The 27,717-nt window shown below is 43.0% G+C and overlaps 2 protein-coding genes across 8 annotated transcripts in view; both read left to right on the top strand.

The window, feature by feature from the left end:
• The window catches only part of UBE4B (ubiquitination factor E4B), a 31,080-nt gene extending 24,526 nt beyond the window's left edge, over nt 1–6,554 (top strand). For both annotated transcript variants that reach the window (XM_063417040.1, XM_063417039.1), the window contains 8 exons: nt 293–528; nt 686–812; nt 1,105–1,249; nt 2,323–2,457; nt 2,830–3,021; nt 5,214–5,388; nt 5,566–5,712; nt 6,008–6,554. In XM_063417040.1, coding sequence (XP_063273110.1) covers nt 293–528; nt 686–812; nt 1,105–1,249; nt 2,323–2,457; nt 2,830–3,021; nt 5,214–5,388; nt 5,566–5,712; nt 6,008–6,066 — 1,216 coding nt within the window. In that variant the 3' untranslated portion in view covers nt 6,067–6,554. The remainder of the gene's footprint in view (nt 1–292; nt 529–685; nt 813–1,104; nt 1,250–2,322; nt 2,458–2,829; nt 3,022–5,213; nt 5,389–5,565; nt 5,713–6,007) is intronic.
• A 4,534-nt stretch (nt 6,555–11,088) lies between these two features.
• KIF1B (kinesin family member 1B) overlaps nt 11,089–27,717 on the top strand; it is a 77,082-nt gene continuing 60,453 nt past the window's right edge. For all 6 annotated transcript variants that reach the window (XM_063417100.1, XM_063417102.1, XM_063417101.1 and 3 more), the window contains exons 1-2: nt 11,089–11,336; nt 16,338–16,519. In XM_063417100.1, the coding sequence (XP_063273170.1) occupies nt 16,414–16,519 (106 nt within the window). In that variant the 5' untranslated portion in view covers nt 11,089–11,336; nt 16,338–16,413. The remainder of the gene's footprint in view (nt 11,337–16,337; nt 16,520–27,717) is intronic.

A 27,717-nucleotide genomic window follows, 5' to 3' on the forward strand; every position in this document is an offset into this window, starting at 1 on the left:
TGTCTGCAGTTAATGTTCTGGTTGTTAACAGCAGCCGTGAGGTTAGGGCATGGCAGCATTGCTGCAGCTGTAATGCATAGATGCCTCCACAGTCCCTTCTAACCTAGATTTTTCTTGGAAGAAAGTTAAAAGTTTTTTGGTTCTCTCCCCAGGAATTTTCTTCATGGTTTGCAGTGAGACCTTTTGACCTTGTGATATGTTAAATCATCACTAGAATAATGTTTTTTAAAAGCCATAGCTTAGAAGTAGAACATTAGGGTTGGGGTTTTTCATCTGGTTTTCCTGTTTCCAGATATGCTCCTCAGGTGCTGTATGAGCCCTGTACTCAGGACATAGTGATGTTCCTTGTTGTGATGCTGTGCAACCAGAACTACATCCGAAATCCTTACTTAGTAGCCAAGCTGGTGGAAGTGATGTTCATGACAAATCCAGCTGTGCAGCCCCGGACGCAGAAGTTCTTTGAAATGATTGAGAATCACCCTCTCTCCACTAAATTGTTAGTCCCCTCCTTGATGAAGTTTTACACAGGTAAGTGCTTTGTCTGTAGCTCACTGAGTGCAGTATTCTAAGGCCAAAGGCTCAGTTTCTCTGGGTGCTTGAAGCTTATCACACTGGAGGCAGTAGGGAGAAGTGTGTTGCCAGTGAATCCTGGTGGGAAAGTTTTGGGATCTGTTCTCTTTTCCAGATGTAGAACATACCGGAGCCACCAGCGAGTTCTATGACAAGTTTACAATCCGCTACCACATCAGCACCATTTTCAAAAGCCTCTGGCAGAATATAGCTCACCATGGTACATTTATGGAAGAGTTCAAGTGAGTAAGAGGTGGTCTGAGGCAGCTTCCTGTCGTGCAGGCTGCTCAGGCAGGGGCCTGAGGAGGTCACTGCCATTGGGACTGGGTGATGCTGCTTTCCGTGGTATCGTACATGGCAACCCCTTCCAGTAGAGCTGGAGTGTTCTAAACTGAGCTCTGGACACCACAGTCAGCTTGGCTTGGGGAATGGGAGCATTGTTGGCAATGTGCAGTGCAGGAGTGTTGCTGGGGTTGCAGTCTGCCCTGCACACCCACCTGCTCTGCCATGATACCTGTGTTTCGATGTTTTCAGCTCTGGGAAGCAGTTTGTTCGCTACATCAACATGCTGATAAATGACACAACTTTCTTGCTGGATGAGAGTCTGGAGTCCCTAAAACGTATCCATGAAGTGCAAGAGGAGATGAAGAATAAAGAGCAATGGGACCTGCTGCCCAGGGTGAACAGAGCTGTTTTTCAAAGTGCCCTTTACTTTTTTTTAATTCTTCAATACAAGACCATTAAAAAAACTTTTTTATAAGGGGCAGCACCAAAGAGCTGTTTATGAGAAGCAGTTCTTGATGCTTTTTCTTGCTGCCAGTATGGCCACGGTCACTCTGGATGACATTCTGCAAAAAACCATCGTTCTGCCTAGTTATGGCTGGCAAAGAGAGTGAAATAGAAATAGTATAAAGTTTCAAATTACTGTGCACTTAATTCTAAGTGGAGAAACCGAGACTTTAACCTTCCTGAAGGAGGTTTGGGAAGATGCTCGCCAGTTGAATTGACTTCAAGGAATAGAAGCTTTTATTCTGTTAATGCATTGGTCCTTGGTAGATTCGATGCAGACAATTATAGTCCTGTACCTCAGAGCTTGGCCTGATTAAACAGTAATTGTGTGTGTTGACCCACCAATGTCAGGTATTTCTATTTTAAGGTTATTGATTTAAAAAAAGAAAAAGTACAAAAGGAAAAGCTATAAAGATCTTGTTTGTTAAATGTATTCTGGTTTGCTCTTCTGAAGCCTTTCTTCCTGTCTCTGCCTACCAGCAAGGTAAAGCCATTACTGTAGTTACAAAATGAGCTGGTGCATCATCTACAGATTGTTTCACTGGGGAGTGTTTATTATTTATGATGGTGCATAAATTAGAGAGAATTAGAGAGAACTTCATTTGACTCTCAGATCCCAAGCTGGTTTTGAAATCTTGGCATTTGGATGGAAAGGAAGCATAACCCAGTTCTGCAGCTGTGAGGAGCAGTTAGAGGATGTAAACAAACTCAATAACCACAGGGGCTTGTTATGCTGTTTGTATTCATTCTTTAGTGTTGCAGAATTCTGTAAAATTGATGCAGACATTAGTACTAGGTAATACGAGTGAGCAGCTGTACTTTAGATTAAAAGATGTCCCACATCTGTATTTGAATTACTGTCTTCCTTTTGTCTAGCTGCCCTTAGCACTGTGGCTGTAAGTTTTGATGAATGTCAGTGTAGGAAATGCCATGGACTTGAAGCAGGCTGTGTTTGTTTTGCAGGATCAGCAGCAGGCCCGGCAGTCGCAGCTGGCTCAGGATGAGCGCGTGTCCCGTTCATATCTTGCCCTGGCAACAGAAACTGTTGATATGTTCCATATCCTTACCAAGCAGGTCCAAAAGCCTTTTCTCAGACCTGTAAGTCCTGCTCAGATTTAAGTTCTGAGCTTCTCTAACATCTCTGGATAATAACCTGGAAATGTTTGGTAGCACTTCGTTTCCATTCTCCTCCCCTTTCTCCAGCTCATTAAAATCTAATTGCTGTTGATGTTATTTGATGTTGAGAGCATTACCTGAGTCACTGAGATGGTTTGATTCTTCCAGACAGAAACTGCTTGCATGACATTTTTTAATGGCAAACATGCATAACGAACAGACACTTCCCTGCAAGCCTACCAAATGAAAATTTTATTAGTTAATAATTCCTGATCTTGCTGTGTGCAGCTCTAGCAATAATATTCTTTATCGTTGCCTTCACACTGTGATCTGTGTTTGACTTTGCCTTCGTAGGAACTTGGACCACGGCTGGCTGCTATGTTGAACTTTAACTTACAGCAACTGTGTGGCCCCAAGTGCCGTGACTTGAAAGTTGAAAACCCTGAGAAATATGGATTTGAACCAAAGAAGCTGCTGGACCAACTGACTGACATTTATCTGCAGTTGGATTGTGCTCGCTTTGCTAAAGCAATTGCTGATGATCAGGTGAGCTCCAGAAGGTTGAAGGAGAAGGGCAAAAGCCCTGTGGACAAACAGGACTTTGAAGAACATTCTGAAAGCGTTTCATCTTGCTTGTGTGCTGCCAGCCAGTTTGTCTTACATCCCTGCTGAAAGAAAAAGTTTGTTTTCTTTCAGCAGATCATCTCTGTTCATATTCTGTCTGCTCTTTGTAGATGGGTGTTCCCAGTGCTTTGCAAACCTGTACACATACACAAATATCCACAGCACTCCACACCATAGGAAATTTCCTGAGCATGATGTGCTTATTGCCTACAGCCTCATTGTAAATCAGCAGAAATACTTTGTGCCTTTGCAAGCGGGAGAACTGAGGCAGTTTTGACTCCTTCTCCCTTCCTCATTGAAACAGGCAGAGCTGGGACCAAGAGCCTCCTTCAACAAATCAAAGTTCATTCTCTAGAATAACAGTTTATAAATTGTATTCCCTCTGAAACCACTTTATTAAATGGCTGTGTAATAAACTGACAAAGCACAGCATGTATGAGACAATAACGACACCTTTGAACTCCTCATGGTAATATTGGGAGCAAGATAAGCCATTTCTCAGCTCTGTGTTCCTGTAATGTTGTCAAACTACTGAGTCACATCTGTCCATGCCCATGTCTTATAGTAACAAACTTTTCAAAGTATAAAGGGGAAGAAATGTTCACAGCAGCTACGTGAGATTCTAGTGGAAGCTGGTTTACAGCATATGAAGCTGTTTGCATGTTTAGTGAAGCAGCAGTATTGTGGTAGCTCAAGATCTTTTTTCTGTAGTTATTTTAGTTCTGATAATTGCAGATAATACCAGTAACACATCTGAAACAGACCTTATGTATTTGCATGTGTATAATGAATATTTTTATGCTGTTCAGTATATATGAAAGTGAGAATGTTATTCATCATTCATCCATGCCAGTCACAGCAAATGCACAGACTGACATAGGGATTCAAAGAAAGAAGCCTGTGGGTGTGAGAACTGGAAAAAAAGCTTAATTAACAAAGTGGCCCTTCATCAAAAAGGAGTGGGGGGAGTGACCAGTCTCTTGGAAACTGTCAGTGAACAGGAAAGAAACACCAAGGAAATCTGCAGTTGGTTAATAGCTACTGGTACTGGGAGAAAAAACAAACAAAAAGTTGCTTGATCATGGTGGGATTTCTGTAAAGCATTTTGAGAGATGTCCCATTTGCAAATCCCAGCAGGCAGGAGAGGGAATCTGCAAATATTTATAGAGCCCTGGGCACGCTGCCATGGTTCTGTTTGCTCTGAGCCGAGAGGGGTTTGGGAGGGCGCAGAGAGCCCTGCGTGCCCAACGGCACTGCCCGGGGCACTGCGGTGCACATGGGAGACGTGGGGCTGTTGAACACTTGAAGAATCCCCAGGGAAATGGGAATCTGTGAGACTCAGTGTGTTTTGTTGTCTTATAATTCAACCTTGCACACTAAAGTAAATAACACTTTGTTATTGAAAGGTTTATGTCAAAACATGACATTGTGAACTTGAAAGAAAATGGTGTCTCTGTAGAACACAGACAGCTACAGAAGTCCTTCCCTAACTTTCTTTTTTCACATGAAAGAATGCTTGCTTCAGTTGCATTTGGTCTCTCTGGATATTCCTACTGCACTGGGTGGCCAACTTCCAGCATTCACTCTCTGAGTTGTCTTACTATTTTTGCAACATTGTGGGCTGAGTTTTTGTTAGTTCTTGTTTGGATTAGGAGAAAGAATCACTCCTTTCCCTGCTTTGCATATTATCAGAGAAACTTTAAAAAATTAAATGAAAAATGATTTTATGCTGTATTTTCAGCCAGGACTTGTGAGAACAAGAATACAGACAAGAGAATGGCAAGACAGATGTTTTGTCCAAGAACAGTTCTAATAATTATAGTCAGCCTCTCTAAGTGTCTTGCTCATTTTCTTTAGGTGATGTTGCCTTTTTTTTTTTCCCTTACCAGTTCTACAGTGGTGATGAATGGTTAAAAAAATCCTAACTCTACCCTAATGTGACATTTTGATGCTAGATGAATGCTACCTACATACTATCTGCTTTGATGTAAGGTTGAGGTTTCATTGATCCTTCCTTCTGCCGTTTTAAAAATGCATTAAATCTCTTTACTATTTTTATGGCATGTAAGGATACTACGACTCAGCAAAGTTGTCTTTTTATGCTTTGCCTGTAGAGGTCCTACAGTAAAGAGCTGTTTGAGGAGGTTATCTCCAAGATGAGGAAGGCTGGAATCAAGTCTACCATAGCAATAGAGAAATTCAAACTGCTGGCAGAGAAAGTGGAGGAAATTGTTGCCAAGAACGCCCGTGCAGAGATTGATTACAGCGATGCTCCAGATGAATTCAGAGGCAAGTGGAGCCTTCTAAACCCTGCCTACCTAGCAGAGAGGGATTTCGTTTGTTACACTGACTCCATGTGTTAACATATGTTAATAGAACCTGTATTTTGTTATGAAGCCTTGCATCTTGCTGTAGTTCAGTTGTGGCAGTTTGCTCCGTTTAACGAGCAGACCCCTGTGCCCTCAGATCCACTGATGGACACTCTGATGACCGACCCCGTGAGGCTGCCCTCGGGAACCATCATGGACAGGTCGATCATCCTGAGGCACCTGCTCAACTCCTCCACTGATCCCTTCAACCGTCAGACGCTGACGGAGAATATGCTGGAACCAGGTACCGTGGGACGTGGGCTGGGGGCAGCAGCTTGTGGGCAGCCCTGTGCTTTCACAGGACAGTGCTGAGGCTCAGCAGAGGCAACAGTTCTTTCTTTTCAACTTCCACAGAAAACCCTCTGCTTTTCCTTTTTCTGGGGAGAACCCCCCCCACTCTTGCTTTCATAACTACTGGGCTGAAAAACATTATGGTATATAAATGAGAAATGCCTATTGACCATGAGGAACTTTCTTATAGTACTGTTACCAAGTAATTTAATCATTCTTTTTTCTGTTATTTTTTTTTACCTCACTAGTGCCAGAACTTAAAGAGCAAATCCAAGCCTGGATGAGAGACAAGCAGAATGACCATTAGAATTCCCTTGCAGTGCACGCCACCATCAATGGGCAGAGCAGGGCGTGGGCTGCTCTGGCAGGAGTGGAGCAGATACACTTGGGAGCTGTGGCGGGGATTGGCACGCCCACAGCACTGACTTGCAGTAGTGACCAGGAGCATGTGGACAAGGAGAAAAGCAGCTTAACTCTTGTACATATATTTAAGTGATAACGATGGTCAATAACATGGAGGACAAGCTAGGAAGTTACTTATGTTACAAAACTGTCCTTCAATATGTCACATTTTGGAGTTTTTACAGCTGAATTATTTTAGCAAAGACGAATGGATCAGGGCAGCATCCCTTCAACCTTGTTTTTTACCGCCAGATATCCGTTAATTTGATTGTGGTTAGAACCTTGGACATTTTGCTGCTAAAGTAACTTTCTTCTCTTTCCCTTCCTTTCTGTTCCACCCATCAAACCTGCACTGCTGTCTTTTTCTTTTGTAATGCAAAAAAAAAATACAAACCCTCTGAAAATCAGAATCATTCCCCTGCCCTTAAAAGAACATATTTTGTGCGATAACTGTGCCTGCAACAAAGTGTTCATCTTGGGATCGTATTTTTATATTACACATATTTGCCTATTTGGTTTTTAATTGGTGTTAGGATAATTTCAAGGATAATTTCAAAAAAGCAAAGACTTCACATATGAATTTTAATTTCCTTTCCTTGAGATGTCCCTTTCCTTTATGTTGATCAAGATGCTCTGGTACTTGTGAAAAGCCTTGAGATAGAAATATGTTAAAACAGCTGCCATGAATGAGATGCTTGGGAATACCAGGATTTCAGTGACTTTAAAAAAAACAAGATACATTCTTTCAATGCTGCAGATCTATGCTAACTGACAGTTCTGAGCCATTGGAGCTTGTCCGCAGAGAGCAGATACTTTTATCCTTGGAGGCTGCAGTTTGGGGCAGGGGTCATTTTTTATGTTGCGTACCAATTTGTATCCATGGCTTGGCCTTACCAAAGCAGAAAGGGTGCAGGAAATGTAGAATTACGTTTTTAAAAAAAACAGAAAAATATACTCACAAACATTTTTATATTACTGCCCCCTGCATATGATACTTGAATTTCCTTTTTAAAAAGGATTTGAAACCACAGTGTTTTAAAATTAAGTTGGAAAAAAAAGGTTGTTTTTCTTTTATTTGGTTTTTTTTTTGCCATGTCTTCTGTTCAATTCCTGACTCTCTTGAACTACAATAAATGATACACACTCGCACAGAATGTTTCCTTGGTCTTCCTTGTAAATGTGTCAGTGCAAATATAAAATTTACAAATGACTGGGTGTTCAGGTTTTCTGATAGTGATTTAGGATCCGGAGATAACTTAGTAAATTATGTGGAAAATATCTGTGCACACAGATATCAGTAATATTTTAAACTCGGGAATGTTCCCAAGCAGGTGCCACTGAGCACCTATTCATAGCTCTGTGACAGCTGGTGACAGCTCTGGGGGAATTTTGGTGAGGTTGTATAGAATCCAGCATTGACCTTTTAGGCATGCAAATAACTCTAAATTATAAAATGTGAAGGTACCGTTGTGGGCTGGTTTATCTGTTCATTTGTGGAATTTTTAGTGGTGCTTCCTCTTACAGCATGAATGTGTATTTCTTTTCTGTAAGGGTGGGAGAAGATTCCAAAACTTCTGTCTGCATTGATTGCTGCAAAAGAGAAGCTTGTTTGTTGACTGGTTTTATAGTTATAACCTTCAGTGCTTCCACAAATTCAAATCCCCCTCTTCTTTCCTCTTCAGTAAATCACAGATCAAAGCCTGCTCTGCTTTTACCTGCAGGCTGCCAGCCAAGCACCCAAGCCTAGCACAGATTCTGACGTGTTAAAGGTTGTGCCGAGCTGTTTCCTTCTTCAGTGAAGAGCTGATTTCTTTCTATATAAAGAAAGATGTTCAACTGTCCCTTCATTATTGAGGACTATTGCATGAAATCTCTAGGAACATACCAGAGTTTATACTTTTTTTGATGAAGGACAACTATTGAGTAGTGAATATGTGTTTTTACTGGAGGATGATTAAACTATGGCTTTATTATGGGGGTTTTTTCTGCAAGTCAGTATCATATATTGTGTCTATTGAAAGACTATAAAATCATTATAATATGAAAATTCTATCATTTTGGGTTTTGCCAGGAGGAAATAGAAATATTTGTTTGGTGGGGGATGTTTTAATCAACACAATGCCCTTCAGAATCTGAATTTATATTTATCCTGCCATTGTATCAGGCTCTGACCTGAGGAATATAAATAGCAAAGTGCATTACTGAAATGTTTCATCTAATTATGGCATACATCTATCATTTGAAAACATGTCAATGCAGATATTGCACAAGACACAAAGGCTTGACATAAGTGGCCAGAACAGTTTTATCTGTGCAACAAGTATCAAGTATTTCAAAGGTGTGAGCTCAGACAAGTGTTCTCCCAAATTCTGCATTCGTGAGCAGAATAATGAAATGTATTTTAATACAAGCTGCTGAAGTGCCATTCTATTGTGTCTGGCCACAAAAGTGAATCAAACCCCTGTCTTTCAGTGGATAGTGGACATCTGTGTGACTGAAAAGCAAAGCTGAAGCTGGATTAAAAATCAGTCTCCCACAAAAGTATATCAGTTGTGTGACAATTCTTGGTTTAGTTAATTAAATGCTACCTGCAGTTTTGGTGATTTCCCTTTTCCAATCCAACTGTAACCTCTCTGCAATACAGAGACTTTATATCAGAGATCACAGCAAGTGTCAGTGGAAGGGTTAACGTTTGACACGTCCATGTGTGCATAATGCAAATGTCTCTGAGCTGGGAATGGTTTACCCAGCAATGGCTAACTCCTACCCCGTTACAAAGCCAGCTTTCCTTGGAATTTATTGTGTATCACTGCTCTCTCCTTGTCCTCCAGCTCTGCACCAGAGACCAGAGCAATGCCTGGGGCAAGCGCTGATGCTGTAGCAATACAATTCAGGACAATTGATTCTATTGTATCACAATTTATACTTATGTAATGGCCCAATTTACATCTCTGTCAGCTCTTCCCTGCTGGCAGCAAGGACAGCTGGTGCTGTTAATAGCAGGATGCAGCGCTGCTGTCAGTCAGAGCTTTCCTCCAGCAGCCCCCAGGAGCTGTCCCTGTGTCCTCCTGCCTGCGCCCGCAGCTGCCCTCTGCCCCGCATTCACAGCTCCCTGCCTCGGGGGTGTGTCTCACAGACCGGAGTGACCGATTTCCTCTGCACCAATAAATGCAAGGAACTGCTGCGTTCATTACCTTGCTCTTTTCCATCGTGTAACTTGGCATTCTCTGGCTGTCTCTAGCAGATTTTTCAAGACGCTGTGACCAGGGGCGGAATGAACGCGCGGGAGCCAAACTTGGGCATTGGGCTGAGGCAGGAACTGCTGTTCCTAGGAGACACGACACAAACTCTGCTGAGTAAAATAATCTCAGTGTCTATTGCCGGGGGGGTTACAGCATGCACCCAGTATCCGGGACCAGTTTGCAGGAGATTTTGAAACTGGTTTGAGTTTTTTTGAGGTGTTCTTGCCCTCTTCAGAGAATAGCTGACCTAATTCTCCATAGATCTAGGGAGAAGTTAGCACAGTTACACCCCCCTAAAACCACCATCAAATCATCTGTCCCATCAATAGGAAGAATTCAAAGTTCAAATAATGGTATTTTCTAGGACATAGGAAAGCCACCTATTTTTTATTTGTTGTTTCTGTGGCAATATTTCCCTAAGCCTCCTGTTCAGCCTTGTATTGTTGGGCTTCTGCATTTGTTGCCACAAGTGCAGATGAGACTGGCAAGGGGAAATGGTGTCACTTTTCACCAAACAAAGTAAATAACTCTTTCTGCCAAAAATGTGAACCTTAAGGGGAACAGAAGGGACACGGCAGAGATTAACATAGCTAATAGCCAGGAGGCTGTGAACAGAAATAAACCTTGTTCTGAAACTAGAAATCCCATGTCCTGAATGTTCTCAACATCTTAAATTCAATTTGTCTGTGATGGTTTACGAAATATATGTAATTAAGGCATTTCATGTAACATGATTTTCTTTAAAGTGCTTAAACATGAACCAGTTTCTAACAGCAGAAATTACCAAATTAAGGAGGTATAATGATAAGGAGGACTTAAAGCTCAATTATTGCCACAAAAATAAAATTTTACCATGGGACTATGCATGAAATTATTTTAAGTATGAGAGTTATTCTGTTAAAAAGGTAAATGACACAGCATCATTGACTAAATATAATATTTTGCCTAAAAATACATTATGTGGTCTAAAAAATGACTCGGGCTGCTCAAGAAATGTTTTGAAGGGAGGGAGGAAGGATTACTAATTCCTCCCCTCTGAACTATTGTCCTTAGGCCTGGTTTAGGATCCAAATCCCACTGAATCACACTGAGTCGGGATCTGGGGAATTCGCTACCTCAAACACCGCGTTTCCCAGCGGGAGTGCACCTGCCCCGGGCCCTGGGGCCGGGGCCGCCCAGCAGCCGCACACATGACGCTGCATCCCAGCTGTTTTTAGCCCGAATGCCGTCTATCCACACATGACGCTGTGTCGCAGCTGTTTTTAGCCCCAGTGCCGTCGGCCCGCACACGACGCGGCGGCCGCGCTTTGTGCCCGCCGCCAGCCCCCGGCTCCCCTCACGGCTCGGGGGCGCGCACGGGCACAGCGCGGCGGGCGGTGCTGCGGCCGCGGCTCCCGATAGGCTCCGAGGGCGCACACGTGATCTGAATCGCGGGGTCTGATTGGCTGCAGCTGGCGGGGGCCGCCTTCCCGCGCCCCCGCGCCGCGGCGCTGGGCTCGGTTCGGAGGGCGGTGCCGCTGGGCCCGGCACCGCAAGGCGGCGCAAGCGGCGCAGCCGGCTGTGATTGACAGGGTGGGGGCGGGGACACACGGGCTCCGCGGTGTGCCATTGGCCGGCTGCTCCGAGGGGGCGGGGCGGCGCGCGGCGATTGGCGGAGCGGGGGCGCTCCCCCCGCGGGGCGGGCGCGCAGCTCGCGCTCCGTCAGTGCGGGAGCGGCGCTGGAGCGAGCGTGGCGCTCGTTCCTCCCGGCGCGGCCTCGCTTTCCTCCCTCCCCTTTCTCCCCTCCCTCGCCCTTCCCGCTCCATTCCCGGCAGCGGGGGGGTCTCCTGGCCTCGGTGGAGGCGGCGATGGGGATGGCCGGGTTTTTCTCGCTGCGCTGCCCCGCCGGCTGCTGACCCCGCACGGCCCGCGTCCCGCGGACACCCCGCGCCAGGTGAGCGGGCTGCGCTGAGGGGCCTGTGCTGGCAGCGGGAGCCGGAGCCACAGCGGGGCGGGGGCGGGTGGGTGATGCCGTAATGCGGAGGGGGAGGCGGCGATGCTGCCGTGCGCATCTCTGGGGCCCCGCGGAGGGCTGAGGCCGGGAGCGAGAGGGGGATGGACGGGTGGAGGGATGGATGGACGGATGGATGGATGGATGCATAGCACTGGAGCTGTCAGGGCAGCGGCGCAAGGGCGTAGGGCCCCGCTCGGCCTTGCCATCTGCCCAATGCCATCTCCTCGTCCCCCGGGACGCTTCCCTCCCTTCCCTCGCTTCCCTTTCTTCCTTCCTTTCCTCTCCTTCCTTCCTTTTTCCCCGGGCGGCCGCTCCCCGGCTTTTCCATCGGCTGGATGCCGCCCGCCGTGCCGCTCTCGGCCGCCCTCGTCCCCCTGTGCAGCCCGGCTGGGGCGGAGGCGGCATCCCCGGCCCGGGAGGGGCACGGCCCGGAGGGGCTCGGCCCGGAGGGGCTCGGCCCGGGAGGGGCTCGGCCGGGAGGGTCCGGCGGAGGGTGTCGGGCCGCCGTGCCCGGTGCGCTCCGGGCAGCCATGTTGGGAGGATGAGGCGGCAATCCCGGGGCCCGGGCGGGGGGCGGCGGGGCCGGGCCTGGCTCCGGGCGCCGCCGGAATGGGGGCAGCGCCTGCGGCCGAGAATTCGCCAGAAGCGGATGATGAATTTATGTCTGCTTTCCGGAATGTAAATGCCTTCATACCAAATTCTAAATTCTAGAGGATATTTCTCTTCGCTTCCAGCTCCTTCTTAGCTCAGTTCTTTTTGCTGTTGCACAATCCAGTGTTGGTAAATAGCCATGTGTGCATGTGATCGGGTTTCAGTGCCTCGCCAAGTTCTGCAGCACTGTTCGATCTGGCATCCCCACCTGGTCCAGATTTAGCAGGGCGTGTGTGTGAGTTCAGCTGAGGGATCACACTGCCGGCACTGCCCGAGCTTCATGCGGCACCTAAAATTGGCTCTGTCGGGGGCCCCTTGTTCAGAACCGCCTGCTGCCCAAGCAGCTGTTTTGCCAACTTTCCGTGTGCTAATCTCTGCCCTTGTTTTATTTCTTTAGAGCTCTTGCACTTACTAAGTTAGAAGTCATTTTTTTGTTTCAAAGTTAGCACATTCTGTGATACACAGATATGACACAGTTATCTGGTATATGACTGGTTATCTTAAATAAAAGTGATTCTTCTTCATTTGTGATGTGTGGTGGGTTTGGGTGGTTTTTTTTTTTTTGAATGCAAAGATACAGATTTTGAATATTTTGTAATCACTCCGAGCTTGTTGCAGACTTCTCTGCATGTATAAATACTAATTTGACTCTAGATCCCTGCTCTGCTTGTAACTTTACTTAAATAAATAGCAATGTGTTTGTATTTTGACATTGCATAAAAACTGGCTTGCCAAAAATTTCAAATACATCCAAGTATTCAAGTCTTAATGTTTATTCAAATATTTTTGTGAAAGCCCAGATCTAGTTGAGCCTGTGAAGGGTGATTCATCAACACAATTGGGTTTGTTAGCTTGAATACCAGTAAACAGACAAGATATTTAGATGATTTTTTAATAACACACTTTAATATTAAAATCTCACGGTGTGACTTTCAGGGTGGGTATCTTTAGTTTCAAATAGGTGTAAAATGTAGGATTTGCTTTTTGCTGATGAAACTCGCTATAAACAGCTCGAGTGTCATCTACCACCTGTTTTGGAGGCAGTGGTAGATCTCCTCCAAGTTCAGTTCCCTCTTGGTTCCTGATTGGATTCATGCAGACTGAACATGAAAAGAGTTCAGCTAGTAGACTACGTCCAAGACTTTAGGGAGATGATTCATTCTAGTGTGGATGGCAGCCTCTCTAGCCTATAATGAACATTAAAAAAAGTTGTCTTTTATGAATATTGTTCTTCTAAATCTGTACCACAGACTGTATTGCATATTTTGGTTTTCTCTTTTTGAGGTTATGTTTCCACTCTGTAGTCAGCATTTGGTAGTAGGAAGTGGTACTACTGGTAAATATGAGCCTTGAAAAACCAGTTGCAGTTTATTATCTGTGATGCTGTAGCTTGAGGCTCATTTTGCCTTATTTTACCATTCTGTGTGATGAGGGCAATGCTGCCTTTAGAAATTGTTAAGATTACTAATAAGTGGAAAGACCTCGCAAAACCCCAACAGCTTAAATGTACGGAAAGTTTGGCAAATTATGTTGGTTTTGATTAATTTTCTTATTAATGAAAATTAAATTTTGCATAGTGAATTGATATTCCAAACATCTGAAATCCATGTGCAAATATGAGTAGGTGTTTTGCTTACTTCAGCTGTGAAAAATAGCAGAGTTGAGAACAAAAGAGATTTAAAATTATACCACATTTAATTTCCTGTCTAGACAAAAGTTAAGGTTGGGAAAAATTGGTAGCTGCAGAAGTCCAGCAGTTAAATTTCCATGTTGCAGGTGATTCTGTGATCTGTTCTGTGAGAATCCCTTCACAGCTGTGTGTCAAACAAGTCTGTCATTTAGCTGGTGCATATGGAGTCTCTGGAGGTGTGATTTTCATGCTTTCTGATTGTGAATATGACGTTTAGAGGTACTTGAGAACATATATATATATATATATATATATATAAAAAATAATAAATATAAATGTATATTTTTTTAAGTAGTTGATCTTTTCATCCCATTCTCTGTTTGCCAGCTTCCCAGATATATCTGCAGAAATTAATTCAGTGTTCTGAGAGGTGTTTTTTTTGAAAACATTAGAAAAAAATTCTTTGTGGGACTCCACAGTAAGAAGGGAAAACAAACCCCCTACATTTCATAAAGAATGTTGTAAGAACACATTGGACAGAGTAAATTGTGTCACTGTGAACTTGACAAAAATGGATGTTTTGCACCTGACAGATTATTCAGTAGTATTTCATGAAGAGGACACTGCATGGCCACGTACAGTGACATTGCTGTTTGTAATAGCAATATTCAGGGTCAGTTGGACAATAGTTGTGGCTTGTGTTTGGATTAGTCTTGGTGCCTGGCTGTGGTGTGAGGGCTCAGGTGGGAGGGTCCTGTCAGGGAGGGAGAGCCAAAATCCCCAGGGTGGGTTCTGGGGAAGAAGTTTACAATGAAGCTGTGTATTTGGTACTTTGTTCCACACAAAAGTAGGCACCTCTGAGCGAGAGGGAGCGAAGCAGTCTCTAGAACAACCCAGAACATCACATGAATTCATTCCCAGTACTTTGCCAGCTCTATTTTATGTTCAAAATTTTAGTGAAGCTTCTTAAAGTCCCGTACTAACCCCGAGCTGGTGGTGTGGCTGTGTCATTAATCATTGCTCAGCCAGTTTGCTGTACCAGTGACATGGAGATTCAGCTGGCTGGCTCCTAAAGACATTCTTCTAGTCTGATGAGATACCTGAGGTACCTGTGAAAATAAGGAATGCTTTAAATTGCTTCTACATGGGGGAGTAATTTAATTTCTGCCTTCACCATGTGATGGCATTAATGAAGTATTGCAGTTTTATTAAAGACTTCTTGTACTGTGGGAAAATGTGTCATAACTTGAATTAAGCATGTGTAAGTACTTTTACCAAGTGTGGAACTTACCTTAGAGCTGAAATACTTCTGCTTTAGGCCTGCTAGTAAGTTTTGTACTTCTGTGATCACAACCCTGAAATGAGCATTTCAGGCTATGTGGTGTATTGATAATGAGAAAAGAGGTCAGGATTTCTGGGTGCATGCTTGAGCAGAGTTGAGTTCTGCTCAGGGTAAGTCAGGTTCCAGATGGAAATGCCTGCGTTGAGTCAGACCAAGGATTATTCCAGCTCTGAATCCTCTCTTCAGCAGTGGCCATAGCAGATATTTAGGCTATAAGGATAAGTCAAACATAAATAATGTTTTCTCACTACAGTCATCCAGGTTCTGTGTGTCTGTGCCATGGAAGCTTTCCTAGCCAAGGGTAGGAGCTTTTTTGAGCAGGACTTATTCTTTGAATTTTAGTGCTTTTTGAGGTTGTTAGACTTCAGTACTGACCATGTCCTGTGGCAGTGAGTTAAACTTCTCAGTTGTGGACCAACTGAGAACCTTTCTTTTAATGGGAAAGGCTGGTTGACACCGATACAAACAAACCGATCTTTTGTAACCCTGCATTCCAACGCTGTCTCAGACACGCCTTGAGGTTTGGATAGTGGGTGTCAGGGATAGCTTCCTGCAATGAAGGTGTTCCATCATTTAGATGTGGTAGGATTTGAACAAGTATTTTGATAATGGAGATGAATTTAATGGTGGACATTTGCCTGAACATAGATGGTAATATTTACCCTGAAGGCAATAATTCTTGATTCCTCTTCTTCCTTACAGTGTGTCCTTTAATCAGTAGATATACAAGTAGTTGATGAGTTGTTATTTCCTTCGAGAAGAGGACTTTCCCAGGACTACAAGGGGTTCTCTAAGGGTACACCCTTTTCTCTGCAGTCATATGCATTGAAAGTCAGTGTGCTGTGGCCCATGACACTTGAGTTAGTTTTAATGTTATTGCTGAAGCGTTGTGGAAGCAAGGATTGGCAGTGTGAGAACCTGGGTATGGGGTATATGGTCATTGCCTCATGATGAAATTTAAGTAGCTGTGTCTTTACTGCTAAAATTATCTTTGTTAGGTTAAGCTTAACACATGTTGTAACCAGATATTTATTTTGGTATTGGCATCCTTACTTTCTGGAAGAAAACCAAGTATGAAAACAAATATTTGTACGCTTCAAAAGAACTGCTCCAGGTGACAAACTTTGACTAAGGAGACAGTGAGGAGGTGCTGATAAGTGTATTTCCAGCTCTGGCTTTGAAGTGACACCTTTTAGGGGAAGGGAGTGGGATCTGCAAAGCAGAAACTGCATTTATGAAGTAACTTTGAACCTTCCTAATTTTATCAACATCTTGAATACAATAGCTGTAAGTAACTATATGATGTGTTTGTCCTTAGAAAACACCAACAAGAAGGGTAACGTGAAAGGCTCTCGATCACTTCCAGTTCCTTGACTGTACTGCAAGCAGCCAGGATGTCGGGGGCTTCAGTGAAGGTGGCTGTTCGGGTCCGGCCCTTCAATTCCCGAGAAACCAGCAAAGAGTCCAAATGTATCATCCAGATGCAAGGCAATTCAACCAGTAAGTTTATTTCAATCTTGTAAGGGAGTATTTCTCTGTTCCCAAACTTCCTACTTAAATATTTTCCTCTGTCAGGCTGTGAACTGTGTACATTGTATCATCTAGAATTAATTTTTTAGTTATTTGGCTTTTCTGAGGCTGTCATTGCAAACTAGTTTATCCCTGAATGTGACTAGAAAATCTAAATCTCAAGTATCTTGATATTTATGCAGTTGTTCATAGTGTTTGTTTCTGCTGATATGAAAATTCTACAGAAATATTGGAGTACCAAAGTAAAAACCTTTTTGTGAACTTCAGTGTTTGGAAATATCATGTGTGTAGACAGACACAGGGATACATTGCAGACCACCACATGATAATTGTGGGGGTGTGAGTCCTGCTTGGACCTGGTGCTTTAGTTCTTGGTGTGCTTATTCTGCAGTATTTACTTTTGGTTAAGGATGTAATTTGAGTGAAAAAGCTGAGATGAAAAAAATACCATGTTTCATGCTTTCCAGAGCGGTGTCTAAACAATAGCTGAATAACAGACTACGTAAAATCATTTTCTTTTCTAACCAATTGGAAGTGTTAAACTCCTATATAATTGTGGATGTAATTTGGAGAACACTGTTCTGTGGGAAAATGTGTGTGGGCACACCTTTTTTGCTTGTTGGGTTGGTTGTTTTCGTACTTCAGGTCAAGGCAGTATTGACAGCATTTGAGGGAGTGTCGTTCCCCATTGCAGACCAACAGCTCTGCCCATGAACTGCTCCTCTTGGGCAGTTTTTCATTGTTAGGTAATCAAGCAGAGCCGTCTTGTCTGCAGCTGTAGGAAGCAACACTCCAAAGGCACTGAGTTATTTTGCTGTCTGATTACTTGAGTGTTTACTCATGCCTGTTAACACAAAGGAGGTTTCATACAGGCCTCTCCCTTTTTTTTTAGCCAAGGTTCAACGTCAGCCTGCTTGTGCTTCTGCAATGGAATTTAAGTCCTGGTTGTGGTCACTTAAATTATATAGTGTCTATGGTTTCAGTGGAAGAGAGGTGTCATAGAGAGGAGAGCTTGTTTTTAGTGCAGAAAGGTCTTACCTTCAGATCTTATGTGCAATAGCACCCAAAGAAACGTTTTTGGGGTTGGAGTTCAAAACTTCCATTTAAGGTGGGGGTGGGAGGGGGTTGACATCAGTTCAGGTAGAACAGTGCTTGTATGCCCCTGTTGGATCCCAGTGTGGAATGGAAGAGACGTCATTAGGGGACATTTGCTTTGGAAATGCCACCAAGCTCTCTGGGCTCCAGCAGCACCACTGGCTACTTCTGAAACAGCTTTTCTTGCTGCAGTGATCACAGCAGTCATTTAGATGCTTAAGGTGTTTGAACTGCAGGAGCCTGTGGAAGCACCTTGTTTGTGGCAGTAACAGGGTGAGCAGTGGCTGTCTGGCAGTTTGTCTGTCTGAGTTGGAGCTGTGGCCTGGGCCAGACACTGCTTCTGTTTCTGAACGCTGGAGCTGCACTACAGTGAGACATTTCCGGGAAGCTGCATCAGCTTTCCAAAGGAGAAAAATACTTCACTTTTATCTAATTGGAAATGTCTTTACAGATACTACTTCTTTTGCTATATTTTATACTCTGAAGTGTTCAATCTGCAGCCTTTTATTTGAACGCTCTGGCTCTGATCAAGCTGGGTGATGTGACAGATGGTCAGGTTTAAGTCATCGAGGCCATTACAGGCTGTGGAAAGGAACCATCACTTGCAATAGTTACACATTGTTACAATCTGTGGGATATTTTTCCCTGTATTTCCCTCCTAGAGGAGAAATACAAGAAAGCAATGGACAGAGGAATAGTTTGAACAGAAGAGGATTGTGTAATAAAGAATGTGAATAAGGCATTGTTTGTTGGGGAAAAAAAACAGCAGAAATCTTTTCTCCAAAGAATCTTCCTAACCAAGATGTCTTACACACATAACTTCCAGCTGAAAACCTTCAGCTGGTTTGCTTTTAGGCTCCGTGTTAGATTTGGGGGACGTAAGTGCTGTTCTGCCAAAGATCCTTTCATTTTCACGATGCTCAGGTTTTTGCAGCCCCACAGTTACATTACTGAACTCCTCATTATTACGGTCTGAACTTGCTGACTAAAAGCTGAGCACATATAGTGAAATTAGTTTATCTGAGACTCATATCTGATGCAGCAATTTGAAAATAAAGGGAATTCAGTAGTAATTCTAGGCTAAGACCTTCAATTGTGCCAGTGAAGTGATCAAGGTTTAGTTATCTTGCCTCTGAGAATGTTATTTTTTCATTTGTGCACTGATCAAGTTGACAGGAGGCAAACCTGAGAGGGTGGTGATACACTAAGTAGTGACTATTTTAAGCCTCCAAGACAGTTAAAGTTCCCTTATCTTGGAATTAAAGCCTGATGGACTGTCGTGGTACTGGATTGATGAGACAGCATGAAGTCTGATAGCTAAAAAGGGATTTTGACAGTTACTTGAACTTTAGTTCTGTGTGTATTGATTGACCAAGCTATTCTGCAAAATCCTGTGTGGGTCCTGCATTTAAACTTTGTCCAAGTCTGAGTTTTGTAAATGTATTGGCAGAGACTGCTGCATTACAGTGAAACCGAGGCAAAGTGCTTAGGACTATGTAAAGGAAAACGCTATAAAGATACAAATAATAAAGTGTATGACAGGTGTACTTTATGAATAGTTTTAGATGAATGTGTGCAAAAGGAGTGGTTTTTGACATACATAATGAAGTAGGTTCTTGAAGTCAGAACGCCACCAGGACGTGCTGCTTTTGTTGGACAGTTTTTGTGTGAATTTGGCTGTTTACGGCTTTGGGGATTGCCTGTCATTCACAGGATGCTTGCCAGCAAAGCAAAACGTCCCTCTGGGTTAGAAAGCTTATGCTCAATTTCGTTACACACTTCTTTGCCTTAGAAGCAAAACAACATAATTTGGCTTGTGCACTCCTATAGAATTTACTTGTTATCGTATCTGCCTTTAATGTCATTTCCTCCTAGGAGATTAAGACCTTTAATCAAGGTTCATAGTAGGTCTCTGTCTTTATCATTTCTCACTGTTTGAGAATGACAGTGCAGCTGAATACAGTTCTAAGTATGTCTTCACCTCAGAAAAAGAGAATTTGTACTAAGGTCTTTAACCTGTAGTGAGAGTACATGTGGGTACATTACTGTGAGCACATGGGACTTCTGTTTTTCTGCTGGAAGGATGCAAAATATGGAAATTTTGAAATCAGTACTTGAAACATTTTTTTGTTTTGTTTTGTCTGCTCTACTGTTGTGCATCTTGCACTTAAATTGTCAGTCTTTGTGTCATAAGTACATGTTTCAAAACTGAGATTCTGCAGTTCAGCTGGAGTGGTGTGCTGATTGCAGTAAGGGGCTGGGATGTGGCAGAGGCCGGTGCTGCTCTGATCACGTCTATCTGCAGATGGGGTCCCTCGGAATGACACTGCCAGAAGGTCTCCAGTCAGCATGGGAGAAGTGGGGCTAGGGGAGGAAAAGGTAATGGAGGAATCTTAGAGACAGGACAAGATAGAAACTGTAAAATTCTGCTGTTTAAGTTAACTTGGGAATGCAAAACACTTTTCAAAGAAGAGGTAATGTCATCATCAAATTAGTAATTAATAAACTCCATCAAAACAGTAACTGAGTGGGACTACTTTCAGAAAAGGCTGTCTTTTAAAATAATTATCACTTAGAAATCATCCTAAGAAACATAAACTTTGTTTTTAAAAGCAGTTGCTAAAGCAAGCGAATTCAGTTGGCCAAAATGATGTTTTCATTGGGAGTTTTGAAGAGTATATTCTTTAAGTTACTGAATAGGTGGCAGATCATGGCCAAACTCACAAGTGGCTTTTTGAAATAAATAGTTATAGATCATGGTTCTCAGCATATCTTGATTGAATATGTTTTGTCTATAATTCCTGCTTTTTCCAGTTTTTGTTGAGAAATGTTTACACCAATGCATCTTGCCCACAGTGTGTTAATTACTTATTCCTGTCCAGGTAATTAATGATTGTTATTATGGTGAGTGGGAAAAAGATTCTGCAGTGTAATACACGAGAGCTGAGCTATAGATCTAAGAGTGGTTTGTGTGTCAGTAGTTCTTGTGCTCATTCTTGTATGGGCTTTTCAAACATAACAAATATAAACAATGTTGGCAGCTGCTGCCTTGGGTTATTGAGCAGAAAAAAGAAGCTGTTCTGTGCCTAAAGACTCCTCGACTGTTGTGCTTTTTCTGGTTTTGCTCTTGTTTGTTTGAGGGATTTTTTGGTTTGGTTTGGTTTGGTTGTTTGATGGTGTTGCATTTTTTTTGTGGAAGTGATTTGATAATCTGGCCTGTAAATAAATAATGTTAAATAAAAGCAGATGAAATTGAAGCAGGTGTTCAAACTAGTAGCTACAAGACAGCATTTAAATACTAATCACTAGCAAAGAGCACACCACATTTATTCTTTTAAAAATCTAAATACGTGTGTAAAAAATGAATCAAATGAAACAAGGAAATAAGGAAGTACCTGTACTTGGAATGTATCTGTTGCAATTAACTGTGCACTAGATGAATGAAAATAGGGTTTAGCATCTTGCATGTGCAAGTGACAGAGTGAACCAAAGTTCTCAAACTGCAGTTCATCCCTGGTTGTTGTATGTTCTCGTTTGTCATAAAGGGCACCAGTGGAAAGGTGCACCTGCACAGTCCAGCTTATCTTGGAAGGGCTGAGTGCACCTGGATCCTCAGGTCAGCACTGAAAATCGGGATTTTAACTCAGCAGCAGTCTGTGTTTCAGTAGTGTTGGCAGGTTCTTTTGTGGCTGCTGAAGGTATTGGATGTTTAATAAAAATAGGCCTAGTGGAGTGGTCCCATCTGCCAGCAGCAATAGTCCCAGCTGCTGCTCTGGACATACGGCTGTCAGTGTCTCATCCAGGCATCCTTGGCATCAGAAAACCTTGGGAAGACATTCTGCAGTTCATTTGTAGAGGTTGTAGTGAAAAAAAAGTGTATTTCTTCTAATGGTTGTTTTGTTGTTTATTTTTCTTCTCCTTAAGGTGTATAAACCTCAGATCTAGACTTAAATGTTTAAATAATAAAAAAACAAAACAAAACAAAAATCCTAATACAGAAATATCTTATTTTAATTTCAGCTTTGTTTTGGTTTTTTCTTTACTTTTTTTTTTTTTTTCCTTTTAAGACATGTGCTGCTTTATGCAGTTCTGGGGCAAATTAAAAATGGGTAGGAAATCAGGACTGACCTTAAAAGGCTTTTGATTTACTGCATTTTTGTGTCAATTAGTGGTACTTGAAATATAATACAAAAGTCAAAACTATTGAAAGGTTCATAGGGTAAGGTAACCTTATCAGTAACTCAGCCATCTCTTTTACTGATGTACTTTAGATTTGCCATCTGTCTTATGAAAATAATAATTTTAGATACCTCAAAAAATAAGCATATTGGCTTTCTAAAGCCTTGTGCCTTCCAAAAACATTGGTTCTAAAAGCATACAGCTTGGTTTTCTCGTTTTTTGGTGGGTTTTTTCCGAGTGTTTTTAGTGTGTTCTGCTTGTACATTGCATGATGAGGTTGTCTTGGGAAAATAAACAGGATTGCAGGAATGTCACTTCAGCCCTACCCTGATTTTTCTGGTGTGTAAATGCTTGCTAGTGGTGCAAGCTAAATGAATGCTTGTCCAATATGATAATAGTGCCCTGCATTCATGGTGGGTGTGTTATCAAAACAGGCTGGTTATGGGGAGATAAATGGTGTCACATGGAGGATGCCTGAATGGTCTTGTGGTCGATGTTTGAAAGACAAGTCAAAGAGGTTACAACAGCAGAGGTTACCCAAACTCCTCTGATGACTGTTACCAATATGAGCGTTAGAGTTCTCTGTGTTTTTGCAGCATTAGGGATTTCTGTGTCCACAAGTCTGTCTTAGTCACTGTCTCTGAATGCCCTGCAGTACTGACAGCTCATATGTTTTGCTACAAGCCTGGAATATTTTTTTGGAGAAGAAATAAAAATGTGGATTTTTAGGTGCTTGATTTTCCTTCTAAAGCCTTTCTCATGACTGAATAAAAATAGCTTGAAGTGTTAATTCTACACTGTTAAAAAATTTAGAAGGTGACTTTGAGGAGCTGGGGGAAGATGAACATTTAATGATCTTTAAATGCTAGAGATGCAAATGCTGATTCTGGAGTGAGACTGTGGGATGATGACTAGGGTGTTCAGCTGATGTTAAATGCAGTTAGACAATACAATATGGTATGAAGTTAGTATGGAACTATAGCAGAGAGGTATTACTAATGAAGCCTGAGTAGTTTCTGTCAGTGATTCTCCGTGTGAAATGCTTCCCCTTCAGAATTAGTGCTCTGGCACAGAGCTAGGCCTCTAGAGGTGATGCTTCTAAATCAAATGCTTAAATAAAATGCCATCTTTTAGTATGCAAGTAGAAGTAAAGAGAATGCAAATTGTTCGTAGGAACTACTTGAAGAATTGGATCTTTTCATTCACTACACAAATTCTTCCAGAGACATCCACTGTTAAGAACTGACCAAACTGACCTAAGTACTGGACTGAAATCCTTAAGGCCTGGCTCCCCAAGATTGCAGTGCCGGTGGTGTTCTCCTAAAGTAGTGCTGGCACGTGTCTGAAGGTGGAAATGGTCTCAGGAGAGGCCACTGGCTCTTGGCGATGTCAAGTCAGAGTAGGGAAGGGAGATTCAGTTTAGCCTGCCTTGAGGCAGGTGAAATGCGAGCCCAGGATTCAGCGGGAGTGCTCACCCTGCCCCACACACAGGCCTGACACGCTGCCCCTGCCCTGGGACATTCCCAGGTAATCCACTGACCATGCAAGTTTGGGAATGGTTTTGGGTCAGCTCTTCAGCCAGGGAGAGCAGTCTGGTTCGGCTGGCTCCTGCCTGCTGCAGAGCCTGCTGGCGTGCTGTTCTCCAAGAACACCAGCTGGAGAGCTGGTATTTATAGCTCCTGGATCTGTGAGAGCAGCTGAGGATGAGAGCGGCTTTCCAGCAGCTTCTGTGAGCAAGCCTTGGCCTTGCTCTGGTGCTGCCGAGCCCGACTCCCTCCCCCAGCCAACCTTTCTCCCAGTGCAGGGCTGAAATTCCACAGTGGGGAGAGAATCCGGTTGAATTCCAAATGAGCTGTTCCTAGCTTCTGCTTGGTTTCCTTCCCTTTTAATGATTTGAAAAATGCAAACAATGCTTTGAAAAGCAAGCACTGCTTCATGAGCTGGAAGTGTCCATTTCCCTTCATTTATCTCTTATAATAACAGCCCTGAAAGTCTGTCTTATAAAAGCACTCTGGCCATAGATCTGATTGCAGCATATGCCTAGGAAAGAAGCCTGTATTAAACGTGTCTTGGTGGTGTTATTCACGTTCCAGCAAATAAAGAATGCCTGCTCCACCCTGCTCTCTGTAAGGAACATGTTCCCATTGTTGTCATTCTAGTCTGCAGATGGTGCAGATATATTTTCCAGACCCATGTTTTTTAAGAGACACTGTATTTAATGTTAATTTGGTCTTGTGGAGTCAATTCTGAAAGCCCCAGGTTTGTTTTCCATTGGATAAATTGTTTCTTTGAACATAATAAAGCTACTGCTTGTATCGATCCAAAGAGAGTTTGAGGAAGGCATAGAAATGAATTATTTTGTATTTTTGCCCCAGAAGTTGCTCCTTCCAAAGTTCTGTCGAGACCAGAATGATTTTTGCAAATGTCTGCCTATTCCTTTACTAATGATTAAGGAGAAGAAAAGCAAAGACAGTGCTTTTCTTGCTAGCTGTTGTCTCTGAGCGGTGGCATTTGGTAGGAATGTGTGCCTGGGCTAGAGTAATGCTGCCACGGATAGAATTGTTGAGGCTGGTGTGCAGAAATCTAATTTTCTTTCATATGTAGAAATTGGAAGATACTTTGTGCCCTCAGCATTGCCTGTTACGGTAGCAGTATGGGAATGGCAGGTGTTAATGTCAAAGCAGGCTGCGTTGCACAAATCTGGGAAGGTCGGTTTTTCCAGTTCCATACTCGACTTCCATAATTGGGTTTCATTTCTGATTAGGAATTGTTTGTTTGTTTTCTAAAAAATCTCAGTGTGTCCATCCCTTCACCCCCTGTGCTAGCACAGACTGTGTACCAGCTAATCCCAGGATAAAGGGCAGGTTAATTCTGGCTGCTGGTGTTTATCTGCAGCCGGGCTCTCTCGGAGCCCCCTGTGACCAGTGCGAGCCACGCTGCTGCAGCCAGCCCTGGTGGCGGCTCTGGGCACCGGCAGGGGCGGGCCGGGCATCCAGACTTGTCTGTAAGTGCAGGGAGGGTAAGAGAAGCATTTCAGCTCTGCCTCTTGAGTGCTTTGCCCTCTGTCTCTCTGTTCCAAGAGCGTATTAGAAGGAATTATGTGTGCACGGCATCCCCAGATACTGAACTGCAGATAATTTCTAATCTGCCAAATTTGTGACTTGCTGAGGAGCAGCACTGGCTGGGATGAGAACAGATCAGGCTTGGAGTGCAAATTCAGTGTCATAATCTGATACGAGTTTGGAGTGGTTAAGAAGCACTTCTCGTCATTCTTTGTGCCTGCAAAAATATTTATGTGGCTGAGTAGATGGGAATGGAATGAGGGGGCTGATCTTGGCTAAGTTTCCTTGCTTTTGTGGCTTTTTTTTTCTCCACTTTGTAGGCTTCCCACTGTCTGTTTACTTGGTTAGTTTTAAAGGAGATTGGAAGTGTAAGTCCAGAAATGAAGGCTTGAAGTGGGAATGTGTGTTCAGAAAGGAGTGAGAAGGCAGAATGCTGCTTTCCAGTTGGAAATACCCTAGAAGATTTTAACTTTGCATCAACTCTCAGTTGTGCTCCACACTCTTGCTATAATTATAAAACAAAACGCATATTTGACCTGTGCTTTTTGAATTTCAGCTTCAGAAATGAAAATTGGATTATAAGGCAAAAAATTTGGATGTCCAAAATGACAATAGAAATGCAATATAATACGTATTATGAAATATATGAGTACTATGTCAATAGGGATCTTTCAAGTATCGCTACAGTGTTAGCTAAAAAACTAGGGATGAATTTGAGCTCCTAGATTTGAAAGGTTAAAAGTATATGTTATTTTGGTGCTAGCTGATACAGCAGATGGTGGATGGTATATAAAATGTTAATTAAGGAACAAGTGGGATGGACTGTGGAAATAAAAATGCCAAAAGATGAAGCTGCCTGTTTAAAGTAAGGGTGTGTTAAAATCCAAATGTTTTGTGGAGATTGGTCTGTTACTGTTGGCAGAGCACAGGTAAAAGTATAATTCTTTCATTTATTGTGCTCCTGCTTTCTCCTTTTATTCCTCTGTACTGCTCCTACTATGTACTTGTCCTGTACAAGGACCAATCAGTATTTTTGTCTTATATAATACTAAAAAATTTAGATTATTTGGTGTGAAGAAATTTCTTTTAAACTGCATTTCCTTACCTTTTGGTCAGTGAGATGTAAAATGTTTGTTGTTACAGGTATCAAAAAGTCCACTAAACTTAAAAGAATGGTTGAAATTGCTTGAGCTGCAGAGAATATGTGAATTACTCCTGCTCAGAGGAAGTTCAGATGGAAGCAGCTCAGCTTGGCTCACTGTACAGCTGTAAGGGCAGACTGAGCTTTGAAGTGCGGGCTGTGTCTCGAGGTGGGCATGGCAGTGGGTTAGGGTTAAATCAGCTGCTTCACGTGGGTGCTGCTGCAGAGCTGCTCTCACTGTGCTTTTATTTATCGCAGTTTATGGCCTGTAATTATTTTATTTGTGTACAAACATAGAAAACAGTTTTTAATATTATTTCTTAAGGAGAAGCTTATTCAAAATTAGCAGAAATTCATTATTCAAATAAAGAAAAGTAATATTGACATTTATGTCTCAGTGAAATCAATGCTTTATAGAAAATATTTTAATCCCATGAGCATTCCCTTGCCCTTTTTCTGGCCTTCCATTCCAAAGGTAAATGCTGGGCATTAACCCACGCTGTGGTTGCTGCTTTGATCCCAGAGGAGGTTTCGGGCACTGCAGCAGGGAAATGCCATCCTCAGCTGGTTTTATCCTTCTCTCTTTGGGGTTCCAGGGGGGCCCTGGTTTACAGCAGTGATTCTGTAAAATCTCACTTCCAGTGTCTCTTTGGTACAGAAAGCTTGGTTTGTGGGAAGCTAGAAGATACCCCATGACCTAATAAATTGGCTCTTGGTGAGGCAAGGGGCCTGGAAGAGGGATTTTCTCAGAAACTGGCTAACTCCAGCATGCAGAGCTGCTCCGGTGCCATGCTGATGGTAATTATAGCTGCAGCACAAAGCAGCAGTGTCAGTTTGCAAACAGAGGAGTTAATTGCCACATTGGACTTTTGAAATAGCAGATAAACAAATTTATTCTGTAAGATAAAAAGACTATTAATGCGTTCCTGCTGTGATTGCCTGCCTTATTGCCTTTCTCATTTCCTGAGGCTCTGTAATTAAACCATTAGCGTGTGGACCGTGCGGTGAGGCTGCTGTGGGGAGAGCAGATAGATGGTGACCTATTTCATGATCCACTGAGATAATTCATCTTGGCCTTGCATGGTTTAAAAACCAACCAAAGTAACTGAAAAGCTGTTAGTAGTCTTGTGGATATTGGAGACGCTGGAAACAGTCCTCTTTCTGTTTTAATTGTATTTGTTTCCTTGTTCAGTGGAAAATATCACTAATACTGGCAGCACCCACCTGGTGCTCGGTGCCTGAAATGAAGAGGGTTTCAGTCCAGCTGAAATCTGTTGAGATTGTGATCTTCTATTTTCTCATCCAGTCAGCTCTGCTGGATTCATTTGTAGACTGAGAATTCCGTGAAAGCAATGATTCTGAAAATGGAGGATGTGTGCAAGAAACAGAAATAGGAATGAAGAGACTTCAGGCTTGGACCAGCTGAGTGCAAAGCTGTGCCTGGGTCACAGCGGTGAGGGGCAGCAGGCATGCAGAGCTCCGGCAGCTGGGAGGTTTTCTCTGGCCCGTTCCTGCTGCAGTGGAAGGTCTTGGCCAGGCAGCTGCATTCCCAACCTCTGACAGAGCTGCTTTTTGCACATTAAACTCCCTTTCCTGATACACTTCTCAAGATATGCATTGCAAAAACATGCATCCTAGAAAGTGATTTTCAAAATAGTCCAGCAATAGAGCTGGACATGGAGCTCAGTGTG

This window comes from Prinia subflava, chromosome 21 (assembly GCF_021018805.1).
Source record: "Prinia subflava isolate CZ2003 ecotype Zambia chromosome 21, Cam_Psub_1.2, whole genome shotgun sequence".
Taxonomy (NCBI): domain Eukaryota; kingdom Metazoa; phylum Chordata; class Aves; order Passeriformes; family Cisticolidae; genus Prinia; species Prinia subflava.